The sequence below is a fragment of the Coregonus lavaretus genome (assembly GCF_964263955.1).
Source record: "Coregonus lavaretus genome assembly, contig: HAP1_SCAFFOLD_47, whole genome shotgun sequence".
NCBI lineage: Eukaryota > Metazoa > Chordata > Actinopteri > Salmoniformes > Salmonidae > Coregonus > Coregonus lavaretus.
This window is the reverse complement of record NW_028161510.1, coordinates 3,083,332-3,099,431: the sequence shown is the minus strand read 5'-3', so window position 1 is coordinate 3,099,431 and position 16,100 is coordinate 3,083,332. Positions and strand designations below refer to the sequence as shown.

Genomic DNA, 16,100 nt, shown 5'->3' with positions numbered 1-16,100 from the left:
AGTCTGAACCCAAGGATATGGATGCATCTCAATAGTCTGAACCCAAGGTTATGGGTGCATCTCAATAGTCTGAACCCAAGGATATGGATGCATCTCAATAGTCTGAACACAAGGTTATGGGTGCATCTCAATAGTCGAACCCAAGGTTATGGGTGCATCTCAATAGTCTGAACCCAAGGTTATGGGTGCATCTCAATAGCCAGAACCCAAGGTTGTGGGTGCATCTCAATAGTCTGAACCCAAGGTTATGGGTGCATCTCAATAGTCTGAACCCAAGGTTATGGATGCATCTCAATAGTCTGAACCCAAGGTTATGGGTGCATCTCAATAGTCTGAACCCAAGGTTATGGGTGCATCTCAATAGTCTGAACCCAAGGTTATGGGTGCATCTCAATAGTCTGAACCCAAGGTTATGGGTGCATCTCAATAGTCTGAACCCAAGGTTATGGGTGCATCTCAATAGTCTGAACCCAAGGTTATGGATGCATCTCAATAGTCTAAACCCAAGGTTGTGGGTGCATCTCAATAGTCTGAACCCAAGGTTATGGGTGCATCTCAATAGTCTGAACCCAAGGTTGTGGGTGCATCTCAATAGTCTGAACCCAAAGGTTTTGGTTGCATCTCAATAGTCTGAATTGACTCACTGTCACTGTTTTCTGTTCTCTGCTCATACTGATCTGAAAGAACCGGATGGGTGAAAACAGAAACCATAACGCTTTCACCTGTCTGCTGTTGAGATCAATGACAATGAAAGAAAATGAGATAGAGGAAGTCACTGTAGACTATTGAGATGCCCCCCTACAGTAGACTAACTTGTAGGACACAGGGAAGGGTGTGTTCAGTGTTACTCTCCCTCAGGATGAGGAGACCAAGGAGCTGCTGTCACTGATGACTCCACTGTCTGGTGAAGAAACAGAGCCGCTTGTTGACAGATTGGATCTTCCTCAAGAGGTCAAAGGGCAGACTGCACCATCCCAGGCTGCTTCAGTGACCCAGAAATCAGGAGTTGACCTCTTGGATAGGTAAGAGATAGCAGGAACATAATCAAACCAGACTCAGAGCTGGATAGGTAAGAGATAGCAGGAACATAATCAAACCAGAATCAGAGCTGGATAGGTAAGAGATAGCAGGAACATAATCAAACCAGACTCAGAGCTGGATAGGTAAGAGATAGCAGGAACATAATCAAACCAGACTCAGAGCTGGATAGGTAAGAGATAGCAGGAACATAATCAAACCAGACTCAGAGCTGGATAGGTAAGAGATAGCAGGAACATAATCAAACCAGACTCAGCGCTGGATAGGTAAGAGATAGCAGGAACATAATCAAACCAGACTCAGAGCTGGATAGGTAAGAGATAGCAGGAACATAATCAAACCAGACTCAGAGCTGGATAGGTAAGAGATAGCAGGAACATGATCAAACCAGACTCAGAGCTGGATAGGTAAGAGATAGCAGGAACATAATCAAACCAGACTCAGCGCTGGATAGGTAAGAGATAGCAGGAACATAATCAAACCAGACTCAGAGCTGGATAGGTAAGAGATAGTAGGAACATAATCAAACCAGACTCAGAGCTGGATAGGTAAGAGATAGCAGTATCAGACTCAAACCAGACTCAGAGCTGGATAGAAGAAGTGTTCTTCCTAACCAGTCCCTCAACAGCTCTCTGACTGAGCTCCACCCTCACTGGGTCTTCAGAGGAGAGGAAGGCTGAGGAGGGATGGAAGGATGAATGGATCACACAGGACACCAGATAAGACCCCTCCCCAGTTCTTTAGCCAGAGAGCTGTTGAGGGACTGGTTAGGAAGAACACTTCTACAGCCAAAGAGCTGTTGAGGGACTGATTAGGAAGAACACTTCTACAGCCAGAGAGCTGTTGAGGGACTGATTAGGAAGAACACTTCTACAGCCAGAGAGGTGTTGAGGGACTGGTTAGGAAGAACACTTCTACAGCCAGAGAGGTGTTGAGGGACTGGTTAGGAAGAACACTTCTACAGCCAGAGAGCTGTTGAGGGACTGGTTAGGAAGAACACTTCTACAGCCAGAGAGGTGTTGAGGGACTGGTTAGGAAGAACACTTCTACAGCCAGAGAGCTGTTGAGGGACTGGTTAGGAAGGACACTTCTACAGCCAGAGAGCTGTTGAGGGACTGGTTAGGAAGAACACTTCTACATCCAGAGAGGTGTTGAGGGACTGGTTAGGAAGAACACTTCTACAGCCAGAGAGGCGTTGAGGGACTGGTTAGGAAGAACACTTCTACAGTCAGAGAGCTGTTGAGGGACTGGTTAGGAAGAACACTTCTACAGCCAGAGAGCTGTTGAGGGACTGGTTAGGAAGAACACTTCTACAGCCAGAGAGGTGTTGAGGGACTGGTTAGGAAGAACACTTCTACAGCCAGAGAGCTGTTGAGGGACTGGTTAGGAAGAACACTTCTACAGTCAGAGAGCTGTTGAGGAACTGGTTAGGAAGAACACTTCTACAGCCAGAGAGGTGTTGAGGGACTGGTTAGGAAGAACACTTCTACAGCCAGAGAGCTGTTGAGGGACTGGTTAGGAAGAACAGTTCTACATCCAGAGAGGTGTTGAGGGACTGGTTAGGAAGAACACTTCTACAGCCAGAGAGGCGTTGAGGGACTGGTTAGGAAGAACACTTCTACAGCCAGAGAGCTGTTGAGGGACTGGTTAGGAAGAACACTTCTACAGCCAGAGAGGTGTTGATGGACTGGTTAGGAAGAACACTTCTACAGCCAGAGAGGTGTTGAGGGACTGGTTAGGAAGAACACTTCTACAGCCAGAGAGGTGTTGAGGGACTGGTTAGGAAGAACACTTCTACAGCCAGAAAGCTGTTGAGGGACTGGTTAGGAAGAACACTTCTACAGCCAGAGAGGTGTTGAGGGACTGGTTAGGAAGAACACTTCTTCTATCCAGCGCTGAGTCTGGTTTGATTTCAACATTTCAACGTACAGGGTGGCAGAACGTACAGGGTGGCAGAATGTACAGGGTGGCAGAACGTACAGGGTGGCAGAATGTACAGGGTGGCAGAAAGTACAGAACGTACGGCTGCAGAACGTACAGGGCGGCAGAACGTACGGCGGAAGAACGTTCAATTTCTCTTTGTTCATTGGTTTTGCAAGAATTTATTGATTGGTCGGTCATTGGGTTAATTTGTTTTACAATATGTTCAAATCAAATAAAGCTTTATTTATAAAGAACATTTCAGAAGTGAAAATAAACACTGAAATATTTACTAGACAACAAACAGTGGATAAAAAACTAAAGAATATCAATAAAAGCTGAAAGACTAAAGAGCATCTAAGGAAATAACATTGGTTAAAATAGTAAGAATATTATGTAATATCCAGCCCAAAATATAAGCTGGTTTTACTACACTGTTTGTAAACAATATAATTGTACAAAAATGGTAAGTTAGTTGCATAAATAATTATGACTAAATGTTACATTACATTTAAGTATTATGAAATATGAAATATCAAAATCGAATGTACACCCCTTTGTTAATATGTATTGGCAATAATTCACTTTTAATGGTGAGGCATGGAATAATTAAACATGTATATTTTGTCAGGCTGGATGTTTGAAATATGAGTAGGTGATTTGAGTCATGCTTCTTCAGTAGTGGAATAAAGTGATGTAAGATTGTTAATAAAACAGTTCTTAGACGCATTTTTTATACTGCGTCCAGTTTTATAGGCTGCAAGTACGTTGAAATGAAGTTGTTGTAATGTCGTTGAAACCACGACAATTTGTAAAAAAAAACAGCTAGCTACATTTTGAAGTGTTGCATTTTGATTCAAGTGGATCGCCAACGCGGTAAGTGTAACGCAACACCAGTTTTTGTTAATCACAATTTTGTTAATCACATAAATAGTACATTTTCAATTCCCCCGATGAGGCTAATATCCATATCACGCTGAAATCAATAGAACAGGGGGAAAACGTTTAAGGGTTCTTCCACATTGTGACATTATTTCATTGATATCATGAAACAACTCCTTCATGTATGTATTTTCTGATGTATAATCAGAGATCTTTTACCAGAGTATCTCTTGCCACAGTCTGAGCAGTGGTAAGGTTTCTCTCCTGTGTGTGTTCTCTGGTGTATAGTCAGCTGGCTAGAAGTAACAAAACTCCTCCCACATTGATCACAGCTGTAAGGTTTCTCTCCTGTGTGTATTCTCTGGTGTGATTGTAATGTATATAATTTTGAAAAGCTCTTCCCACAGTCGGAGCAGCTAAAAGGTTTCTCTCCGGTGTGAATTCTCTGGTGTGATTGCAATGTAGATGATTTTGAAAAGGTCTTCCCACAGTCAGAGCAGCTATAAGGTTTCTCTCCAGTGTGAATTCTCTGGTGTGTTTTCAGGCTACTTGTATCATTAAAACTCTTCCCACACTGATCACAGTCATAAGGTTTCTCTCCAGTGTGAATTCTCTGGTGTGTTTTCAGGCTACTTGTATCATTAAAACTCTTCCCACACTGATCACAGCTATAAGGTTTTTCTCCAGTGTGTATTCTCTGGTGTATTTTTAGTGAATCTGATCTTGAGTAACTCTTTCCGCAGTCAAAGCAGTGGTGAGGTTTCTCTCCTGTGTGTGTTCTCTTGTGTATAGTCAGATGGCTAGATTTAGAAAAACTCTTCCCACATTGATCACAGCTATAAGGTTTCTCTGCAGTGTGTATTCTCTGGTGTGCTTTCAGATTACTTGAATGAGTAAAACTCTTCCCACATTGATCACAGTTATAAGGTTTCTCTCCTGTATGGATTCTCATATGTTTTTTAAGGTCTGCTGAAGAGGTGAATCTCTTCCCACAGTCAGAGCAGCAGTGAGAATTATCTCCTGTGTGAATTCTTAGGTGTAGTTTTAGTGAATCTGATCTTGAATAACTCTTCCCACAGTCAGAGCAGCAGTGAGATTTCTTCCCTGTGGGTCTCTGCTGGTGTTTCTTGAGGTGTTCTGATGTGGAGAGACTCTTCTCTGCCTCCTCAGCTTCATGATGTTGTTGAGGCTCCCCAGAGGATCCACAATAGTCACGTCTCTCTCCTGTGTGAACAACAAAGTCAGACAGCTGGTTAAAGGCCCACAACAGCAAGGTAATGCCCATGATGTTGTACAACAATTTACGTCTGTAATGAATGTTATAATACTTTTAAAAATGTATTTGACACTTGTCTTAATATGACAGTCAGTGATAAACAGTGATATTTAGTCTTATTTTTTAACAGTAGTAAAGTTGATGATTTAGGCTAGAAATAAGTTATTACAGATGCTGAAACCCTAAGCAGTGTGCCAGATGACTTTTGGTCACCAATATACGACCCTTTCTGTTTGCTGGATATTGGTTGTGAACTGGAACACGATGTCGTATACGATCCAGAGCATCCCAAACATGCTCAATGGGTGACATGTCTGGTGAGTATGCAGGCCATGGAAGAACTGGGACATTTTCAGCTTCCAGGAATTGTGGTGATGGCAGCGGATGAATGGCACGACAATCTGCCTCAGGATCTCATCACGGCATCTCTGTGCATTCAAATTGCCATTGATCAAATGCAATTGTGTTCGTTGTCCGTAGATTATGCCTGCCTGCCCATACCATAACCCCACCGCCACCATGGGGCACTGTGTTCACGACGTTGACATCAGCAAACCGCTCACCCACACAACGCCATACACGCGGTCTTCCATCTGCCCGTTACCGTTGAAACCGGGATTCATCCGTGAAGAACACACTTCTCCAGCATGCCAGTGGCCATCGAAGGTGAGCATTTTGCCAAAATGAAGTCGGTTATGGCGCCGAACTGCAGTCAGGTCAAGACCCTGGTGACCCTTCTTGGGTTGTGCAAACCCACAGTTTAATCAGCTGTCCGGGTGGATGTCTCAGACGATCCCAGAGGGCAAACCCACAGTTTCATCAGCTGTCTGGGTGGATGTCTCAGACGATCCCAGAGGGGGAAAAGCTGGATGTGGAGGTCCTGAGATGGTCTGCGGTTGTTTCATCAGCTGTCCGGGTGGATGTCTCAGACGATCCCAGAGGGGGAAAAGCTGGATGTGGAGGTCCTGAGATGGTCTGCGGTTGTTTCATCAGCTGTCCGGGTGGATGTCTCAGACGATCCCAGAGGGGGAAAAACTGGATGTGGAGGTCCTGAGATGGTCTGCGGTTGTTTCATCAGCTGTCCGGGTGGATGTCTCAAACGATCCCAGAGGGGAAACCCACAGTTTCATCAGCTGTCCGGGTGGATGTCTCAGACGATCCCAGAGGGGAAACCCACAGTTTCATCAGCTGTCCGGGTGGATGTCTCAGACGATCCCAGAGGGGAAAAGCTGGATGTGGAGGTCCTGAGATGGTCTGCGGTTGTTTCATCAGCTGTCCGGGTGGATGTGTCAGACGATCCCAGAGGGGAAACCCACAGTTTCATCAGCTGTCCGGGTGGATGTCTCAGACGATCCCAGAGGGGAATCCCACAGTTTCATCAGCTGTCCGGGTGGATGTCTCAGACGATCCCAGAGGGGGAAAAGCTGGATGTGGAGGTCCTGAGATGGTCTGCGGTTGTTTCATCAGCTGTCCGGGTGGATGTCTCAGACGATCCCAGAGGGGAAAAAGCTGGATGTGGAGGTCCTGAGATGGTCTGCGGTTGTTTCATCAGCTGTCCGGGTGGATGTGTCAGACGATCCCAGAGGGGGAAAAGCTGCATGTGGAGGTCCTGAGATGGTCTGCGGTTGTTTCATCAGCTGTCCGGGTGGATGTCTCAGACGATCCCAGAGGGGGGAAAGCTGGATGTGGAGGTCCTGAGATGGTCTGCGGTTGTTTCATCAGCTGTCCGGGTGGATGTCTCAGACGATCCCAGAGGGGGAAAAGCTGGATGTGGAGGTCCTGAGATGGTCTGCGGTTGTTTCATCAGCTGTCCGGGTGGATGTCTCAGACGATCCCAGAGGGGGAAAAGCTGGATGTGGAGGTCCTGAGATGGTCTGTCCGGGTGGATGTCTCAGACGATCCCAGAGGGGGAAAAGCTGGATGTGGAGGTCCTGAGATGGTCTGCGGTTGTTTCATCAGCTGTCCGGGTGGATGCCTCAGACGATCCCAGAGGGGGAAAAGCTGGATGTGGAGGTCCTGAGATGGTCTGCGGTTGTTTCATCAGCTGTCCGGGTGGATGTCTCAGACGATCCCAGAGGGGGAAAAGCTGGATGTGGAGGTCCTGAGATGGTCTGCGGTTGTTTCATCAGCTGTCCGGGCGGATGTCTCAGACGATCCCAGAGGGGGAAAAGCTGGATGTGGAGGTCCTGAGATGGTCTGCGGTTGTTTCATCAGCTGTCCGGGTGGATGTCTCAGACGATCCCCAGAGGGGGAAAAGCTGGATGTGGAGGTCCTGAGATGGTCTGCGGTTGTTTCATCAGCTGTCCGGGTGGATGTCTCAGACGATCCCAGAGGGGGAAAAGCTGGATGTGGAGGTCCTGAGATGGTCTGTCCGGGTGGATGTCTCAGACGATCCCAGAGGGGGAAAAGCTGGATGTGGAGGTCCTGAGATGGTCTGTCCGGGTGGATGTCTCAGACGATCCCAGAGGGGGAAAAGCTGGATGTGGAGGTCCTGAGATGGTCTGTCCGGGTGGATGTCTCAGACGATCCCAGAGGGGGAAAAGCTGGCTGTGGAGGTCCTGAGATGGTCTGTCCGGGTGGATGTCTCAGACGATCCCAGAGGGGGAAAAGCTGGCTGTGGAGGTCCTGAGATGGTCTGTCCGGGTGGATGTCTCAGACGATCCCAGAGGGGGAAAAGCTGGATGTGGAGGTCCTGAGATGGTCTGTCCGGGTGGATGTCTCAGACGATCCCAGAGGGGGAAAAGCTGGATGTGGAGGTCCTGAGATGGTCTGTCCGGGTGGATGTCTCAGACGATCCCAGAGGGGGAAAAGCTGGATGTGGAGGTCCTGAGATGGTCTGTCCGGGTGGATGTCTCAGACGATCCCAGAGGGGGAAAAGCTGGATGTGGAGGTCCTGAGATGGTCTGTCCGGGTGGATGTCTCAGATGATCCCAGAGGGGGAAAAGCTGGATGTGGAGGTCCTGAGATGGTCTGTCCGGGTGGATGTCTCAGACGATCCCAGAGGGGGAAAAGCTGGATGTGGAGGTCCTGAGATGGTCTGTCCGGGTGGATGTCTCAGACGATCCCAGAGGGGCAAAAGCTGGATGTGGAGGTCCTGAGATGGTCTGTCCGGGTGGATGTCTCAGACGATCCCAGAGGGGGAAAAGCTGGATGTGGAGGTCCTGAGATGGTCTGTCCGGGTGGATGTCTCAGACGATCCCAGAGGGGGAAAAGCTGGATGTGGAGGTCCTGAGATGGTCTGTCCGGGTGGATGTCTCAGACGATCCCAGAGGGGGAAAAGCTGGATGTGGAGGTCCTGAGATGGTCTGTCCGGGTGGATGTCTCAGACGATCCCAGAGGGGGAAAAGCTGGATGTGGAGGTCCTGAGATGGTCTGTCCGGGTGGATGTCTCAGACGATCCCAGAGGGGGAAAAGCTGGATGTGGAGGTCCTGAGATGGTCTGTCCGGGTGGATGTCTCAGACGATCCCAGAGGGGGAAAAGCTGGATGTGGAGGTCCTGAGATGGTCTGTCCGGGTGGATGTCTCAGACGATCCCAGAGGGGGAAAAGCTGGATGTGGAGGTCCTGAGATGGTCTGTCCGGGTGGATGTCTCAGACGATCCCAGAGGGGGAAAAGCTGGATGTGGAGGTCCTGAGATGGTCTGTCCGGGTGGATGTCTCAGACGATCCCAGAGGGGGAAAAGCTGGATGTGGAGGTCCTGAGATGGTCTGTCCGGGTGGATGTCTCAGACGATCCCAGAGGGGGAAAAGCTGGATGTGGAGGTCCTGAGATGGTCTGTCCGGGTGGATGTCTCAGACGATCCCAGAGGGGGAAAAGCTGGATGTGGAGGTCCTGAGATGGTCTGTCCGGGTGGATGTCTCAGACGATCCCAGAGGGGGAAAAGCTGGATGTGGAGGTCCTGAGATGGTCTGTCCGGGTGGATGTCTCAGAAGACCCCAGAGGGGGAAAAGCTGGATGTGGAGGTCCTGAGATGGTCTGTCCGGGTGGATGTCTCAGACGATCCCAGAGGGGGAAAAGCTGGATGTGGAGGTCCTGAGATGGTCTGTCCGGGTGGATGTCTCAGACGATCCCAGAGGGGGAAAAGCTGGATGTGGAGGTCCTGAGTAAAGCTGGATGTGGAGGTCCTGAGTAAAGCTGGATGTGGAGGTCCTGAGATGGTCTGCGGTTGTGAGGCCGGTTTGGACGTACTGCCAAAATTCTCTAAAAACGACGTTGGAGGCGGCTTATGGTAGAGAAACGTGCATAGACCTACAAATGCGACCCAAACTGGCCATTGGATTTATTTGAAAAAATATGGCCCTTTACAATGTCCACTTATGTACATAGGATGCTGTATAAACCATTTAAAACTATTAAAACAATAATATTGCATTGCTGTGTGGTGTCAGTCAAAATGTATTGTAGTCGAGTCTAGATTACTGCTCAAATGTTGCTGTAATAGACCTACATGTTTCTCCTTTGCACAGTGTTTTGTTGAAAGTTGAGTTTTCTGGTTCTTCATTGTCAAGCTTTAAAAACCGAAGCCTGACTGAAACATTTCCAGTAGCCTAGGACTGTAGCGTGTGTCTGTACACTTTCCCTCCGCTGACCGCTCTAAACGGGACACACGAAGGCAGCGCAACTGAAGTTGAATTCACCGATGCGAACACAACAGGCTGTAATTTCATAAAGTAGATGACTCAACTTTTGACTCATTTATACTCGCTTGCAGTGCTGGAATAAGTAACCAATTGTCACACTTGAGTAAAAGTAAACATTCCTTCATAGAAAATTACTCAAGTAAAAGTATTTGGTTTAAAATATACTTAAGGACAAAAGTCAAAGTATTTGGTTTAAAATATACTTAAGGACAAAAGTCAAAGTATTTGGTTTAAAATATACTTAAGGACAAAAGTAAAAGTATTTGGTTTAAAATATACTTAAGGACAAAAGTAAAAGTATTTGGTTTAAAATATACTTAAGGACAAAAGTAAAAGTATTTGGTTTAAAATATACTTAAGGACAAAAGTAAAAGTATCTGGTTTAAAATATACTTAAGGACAAAAGTACAAGTATTTGGTTTAAAATATACTTAAGGACAAAAGTCAAAGTATTTGGTTTAAAATATACTTAAGGACAAAAGTCAAAGTATTTGGTTTAAAATATACTTAAGGACAAAAGTCAAAGTATTTGGTTTAAAATATACTGAAGGACAAAAATCTAAGTATTTGGTTTAAAATATACTGAAGGACAAAAGTCAAAGTAATATTTATTCCAAATTCCTTATATTAAGCAAACCAGACGGCACCATTTTAGTTTTATTTTAGTTTTTGGAAAGCCAGGGGCACACTCCAACACTCAGACATCATTTACAAACTAAGCATTTGTGTTTTTGTGAGTCCACCAGATCAGAGGCAGTAGGGATGACCAGGGATGTTCTCTTGATAAGTGCATGAATTGGACCATTTTCCTGTCCTGCTAAGCTTTCAAAATGTAGGAGGGGGGAGTACTTTTGGGTGTCAGGGAAAATGTTTGGCGTAAAAAGTACATCATTTTATTTAGGAATGTAGTGAAGTAAAAGTAAAAGTTGTCCAATATATAAATAGTAAAGTACACATACCCCAAAAAACGACTTAAGTAGTACTTAAAAGTATTTTTACTTAAATACTTTATAAAGTATTTTTACTTAAGTACTTTACACCACTGCTCGCTTGTGTGTCATATTGTCCTTCAGTAGTAATTTATACCCGCGTGTGAATCCTTTATCTCATAACTTTATAACTTTTTGACAACCAATATGTCATTTCCTGTAGGCTACAGCAATGTCCTGTTGGAACTGAAAAACTTGGCACGGACATTTACCCTACAACATGTTTAAAACTTTCCGTTCTGGTAGATAGCATTAGGGATGTGATACAGTGCACTGGCTGGATCGTGTGTTGGTCTGTGTGTGGATCTGGGAGGAGGGGTGTGTCTGTGGCAATCCACTGATGTTTTTAGCGTGCAGCACGTTGGCAGTGCTTGCTGGGAGTTGTAGTGCAGCATCGCAGGCGGTTTTGGAAGCGGGCCAAAATTAATTGACAACCCAAATAACTTTGCGGGCCGGATAGAAATGTGTCCTGGGCCGGATTGGGCCTGCTGGCCTTGTGTTTGACACCTGCTCTAGATCGTCATCTGTAATAATAATTCACAGACAGTGAAGATGTAATCTCACGGTGACTTACAGTTTGTTGCAAGTCTCTTTCAGGACATCACCTCTCCCTGGGAGAACTACAAACTGTTCTTAAGGTCTTGGACCTCTCTGGTCAGATGTTCCGATGCTGGGACTTGTAGTCATCTGTAATAATAATCCACCCCTCCCTGGGAGAACTACAAACTGTTCTTAAGGTCTTGAACCTCTCTGGTCAGATCGTCTCTTCTTTTGTTAGTTGAGTCCATCAGTATTTGGACAAGGCTCTTAAAGCTATTTTCCTGTTGCTGTAACAATTGCTTATAGACATATTGTTGTTGATGTAAAAGATTACGCACCTGTGATAGATTACCACCTGTGATAGATTACCACCTGTGATAGATTACCACCTGTGATAGATTACCACCTGTGATAGATTACCACCTGTGATAGATTACCACCTGTGATAGCGAAACACTTTCCTCTCCATTACTCCAGCCTTCTTTAACTTTGGGCGGCATGATGGTAGCAACGTAGGCTAACGCTGGTACGCCACACAATTCCAGCCAGCTTTAACTTTGGGTGACATGATGGTAGCAACGTAGACTAACGCTGGTACTCCACACATTTCCAGCCTTCTTTACCTTTGGGCGGCATGATGGTAGCAACGTAGGCTGACGCTGGTACTCCACACAATTCCAGCCAGCTCGTAAAGCCGATGGAAACCGCAACAAACAGCAGGGATTTAAAACAGACACAAGCCCGGGACTAACTGAGGCTAACCGCATCATGGGATCCTAATTAAACAGGCTGGTAAACAAACATTTTTTCAAGGAAAAACTTTCTCCAGAAAGTTTCAAAACTTTCCAAACGTCTAACGCCCGTCCAACAGACTGTCGACCAATTGCGTTTGCGTTGTCATGCTGCGTCACGTGGTTGCTAAGCTAATAGTAACTAAATCCCTTCTAAAAACCAGTCGAGAAACCTGCCTGTTTTCCTCGAAGGAACGTAATTTCACGATTTCAAAGTTACACTATATTAAAGAGAAGTTAATTATCTCACAACTCTGAAAATGTGTTGTGCTTCTTGTTCACGTAGGCTAATTCATGCTAATGTTATTAAGAATGTTATTAAGAATGGCGCTGCATTGGAAAGCGGTCGTTTTATGGGCTCCTGATCAATTGTGCTATTTTGTATGTTTTTTTTACGCTAATCAGAACTTTTTTTTTTACAATATGTTTCCCCCATCGTTTCCTATGACAGAAAATAGCTTCTAGACATCAGAACAGTTTTCACTAACCTTGATTTGGACGAGGACTTCTACTTCAAATGAGTCAGTGGTGAAACACATACAGTGGGGGAAAAAAGTATTTAGTCAGCCACCAATTGTGCAAGTTCTCCCACTTAAAAAGATGAGAGAGGCCTGTAATTTTAATCATAGGTACACGTCAACTATGACAGACAAAATGAGAAAAAAAAATCCAGAAAATCACATTGTAGGATTTTTAATGAATTTATTTGCAAACTATGGTGGAAAATAAGTATTTGGTCAATAACAAAAGTTTCTCAATACTTTGTTATATACCATTTGTTGGCAATGACACAGGTCAAACATTTTCTGTAAGTCTTCACAAGGTTTTCACACACTGTTGCTGGTATTTTGGCCCATTCCTCCATGCAGATCTCCTCTAGAGCAGTGATGTTTTTGGGCTGTCGCTGGGCAACACAGACTTTCAACTCCCTCCAAAGATTTTCTATGGGGTTGAGATCTGGAGACTGGCTAGGCCACTCCAGGACCTTGAAATACTTCTTACGAAGCCACTCCTTCGTTGCCCGGGCGGTGTGTTTGGGATCATTGTCATGCTGAAAAACCCAGCCACGTTTCATATTCAATGCCCTTGCTGATGGAAGGAGGTTTTCACTCAAAATCTCACGATACATGGCCCCATTCATTCTTTCCTTTACACGGATCAGTCATCCTGGCCCCTTTGCAGAAAAACAGCCCCAAAGCATGATGTTTCCACCCCCATGCTTCACAGTAGGCATGGTGTTATTTGGATGCAACTCAGCATTCTTTGTCCTCCAAACACGACGAGTTGAGTTTTTACCAAAAAGTTATATTTTGGTTTCATCTGACCATATGACATTCTCCCAATCCTCTTCTGGATCATCCAAATGCACTCTAGCAAACTTCAGACGGGCCTGGACATGTACTGACTTAAGCAGGGGGACACGTCTGACACTGCAGGATTTGAGTCCCTGACGGCGTAGTGTGTTACTGATGGTAGGCTTTGTTACTTTGGTCCCAGCTCTCTGCAGGTCATTCACTAGGTCCCCCTGTGTGGTTTTGGGATTTTTGCTCACCGTTCTTGTGATCATTTTGACCCCACGGGGTGAGATCTTGCGTGGAGCCCCAGATCGAGGGAGATTATCAGTGGTCTTGTATGTCTTCCATTTCCTAATAATTGCTCCCACAGTTGATTTCTTCAAACCAAGTTGCTTACCTATTGCAGATTCAGTCTTCCCAGCCTGGTGCAGGTCTACAATTTTGTTTCTGGTGTCCGTTGACAGCTCTTTGGTCTTGACCATAGTGGAGTTTGGAGTGTGACTGTTTGAGATTGTGGACAGATGTATTTTATACTGATAACAAGTTCAAACAGGTGCCATTAATACAGGTAACGAGTGGAGGACAGAGGAGCCTCTTAAAGAAGAAGTTACAGGTCTGTGAGAGCCAGAAATCTTGCTTGTTTGTAGGTGACCAAATACTTATTTTCCACCATAATTTGCAAATAAATTCATAAAAAATCCTACAATGTGATTTTCTGGATTTTTTTTTCTCAATTTGTCTGTCATAGTTGACGTGTACCTATGATGAAAATTACAGGCCTCTCTCATCTTTTTAAGTGGGAGAACTTGCACAATTGGTGGCTGACTAAATACTTTTTTCCCCCACTGTATTGATTGTCCCGGACCAGGCCAAAAATAAGGCGCTATAGAGGCTAGAGTGAATAAATCACCTCTACCCTCTGTTCTATTGGCGAATGTGCAAATCACTGGAGAATAAACCGGACGAGGTCCGTTTGAGACTATTCTATCAATTGGACATTAAGAACTGTAAGCTACAGGACTGTTTCCCAATAGCACAGACTGGAATATGTTCCGGGATTCATCCAATGGCATTGAGGAGTACACCACACTAGTTCTCCAGCCCCCATCCCTCAGCTGTTTACCAAACCAAGTCTCTGGGCAGCCATTTTGTTGCTGTTTAAAACCTAGGTTGTCCCCTTTAAAAAGGCCACACATCAATCAAACAACCAATCTGCAGTTCAAACAATAACAAAGCTGCCACTCCACCACTGTTTTGGTAATAAGTTGATGGATGGGACTGGAGAAATGTAACTACTCTCAAAATCATAGACAGACCTATGGATGCAAGGACTGGCCATCCATGATATCAACATTATAGTTTTAACTATATTTTTGAGGCTATACAGTGTTGGTTTAATTGTTTCTAAACATTGGAGTAAAAAAAGCTTATTTGGGGATCTGATGAGGTACAACAGTTGAACTAAGCTCATGAGGCATGTGTTATATTCTTCAAGAATCAATGGCTATATATAAATAATTTAAAAGTCCAAATATGGATGTAGCAACTGCAGATTTCCCCTTTAACACCACACATCAGTTCAACAACTGCAGAGTTTGTGTCTCTGTTTTTAAGATAGTACTTACTAGTGTTAATCAGGGCCCGGTTTCTCAAAACCATCTTACTGCTAAGTTCATCATTAGAACCATTGGATGCCTTAAGATGCCTTTGGGAAACCGGCACCAGATATCCAGTTTCCTCCTCTTCTTCCTCCTCCTTTTTCGATGTGACAGTCATCTCCTCCTCCTCCTCTTTCACTCCAAAAACTGCTTCCTCCTCTTCTTTTACTGTAACATCCTCCTCCTCTTTCACTCGGAACGCGTCCTCCTCTTCTTTCACTGTAACATCCTCCTCCTCTTTCACTCTGAACGCGTCTTCCTCTTCTTTCACTGTAACATCCTCCTCCTCTTTCACTCTGAACGCGTCTTCCTCTTCTTTCAATGCAACGTCTTTCTCTTCTTCTTTCACGGTAACAGCCTCACCCTCTACTTGTTTTTGTATTGTAACATCCTCCTCTTCCTCCTCCTCTTTCACTAGAGCTTCTTTCTCCGTCCAGCAGACCTCCTCTTCTTTAGCAGGAGGAGAGTAGCTTAGTGAGCTCATGGTCGGGGATGTTAGCTAGCTAGGCTAGTGCTAACTTAACCAGCCAGCTAGCCGACCAATAACAACAACACCGTAAATATGAAATTAAATGGGATAACTAACTAGACGACAGAAGAGGGTTTAAAACACAGTAGCTAATATACACGAAAGCGTCTAAAGAGCTTTATTGGTTCGGCTATTTTGGCTAGCAAGCTACCGAGGTGTCTGACTAACTGTTGCTGCTGTTAAAAGAAGCGTTCCGTCCACTAGATTATACGTCACACTAGCAGCATAGCCTTAAAATCCCACATCGCCATCTGCTGACTGGAGTGGGTAACGCAGTCTTTTTTTGTTGTTGTCATTTAGCAGACGCTCTTATCCAGAGCCACTTACAGGAGCAATTAGGGTTAAGTGCCTTGCTCAAGGGCACATCAACAGATTTTTCACCTAGTCAGTGAATAATTTTATTTTTAGACAAGTTAAAGGGTAGGAAGCATGAGTTTTTACTCACCAGTGTAACAACACAATGTGGTTAAAGACTTAGTATCTTAGTTGGGGGGGCAAAGTACGGCCCGCCGGGCACTTCAGTCAGATTCAGAATGCGCTCA

At 45.2% G+C, this 16,100-nt stretch overlaps 1 protein-coding gene across 1 annotated transcript; it reads right to left on the bottom strand.

Moving 5' to 3' along the window:
• Window positions 1-3,128: 3,128 nt before the first annotated feature.
• LOC311120548 (uncharacterized protein) lies at window positions 3,129-15,745 on the bottom strand. The gene is made up of 2 exons (XM_084195135.1): window positions 14,997-15,745; window positions 3,129-5,064 (listed from the first exon to the last, which is right to left on the bottom strand). The coding sequence occupies exons 1-2, from the start codon at window positions 15,511-15,513 to the stop codon at window positions 4,019-4,021; spliced, it is 1,563 nt and encodes a 520-aa protein (XP_084051261.1). The 5' UTR covers window positions 15,514-15,745; the 3' UTR covers window positions 3,129-4,018.
• Between the last annotated feature and the right edge of the window lie 355 nt (window positions 15,746-16,100).

Coding starts and splice junctions, on each gene's coding strand:
- LOC311120548 (XM_084195135.1), bottom strand. CDS start 15,513: ATGAGCTCACTAAGCTACTCTCCTCCTGCTAAAGAAGAGGAGGTCTGC. Junction 5,065..14,996: donor CCGGGCCCTGATTAACACTA/GTAAGTACTATC, acceptor TTGTTCACACAG/GAGAGAGACGTGACTATTGT.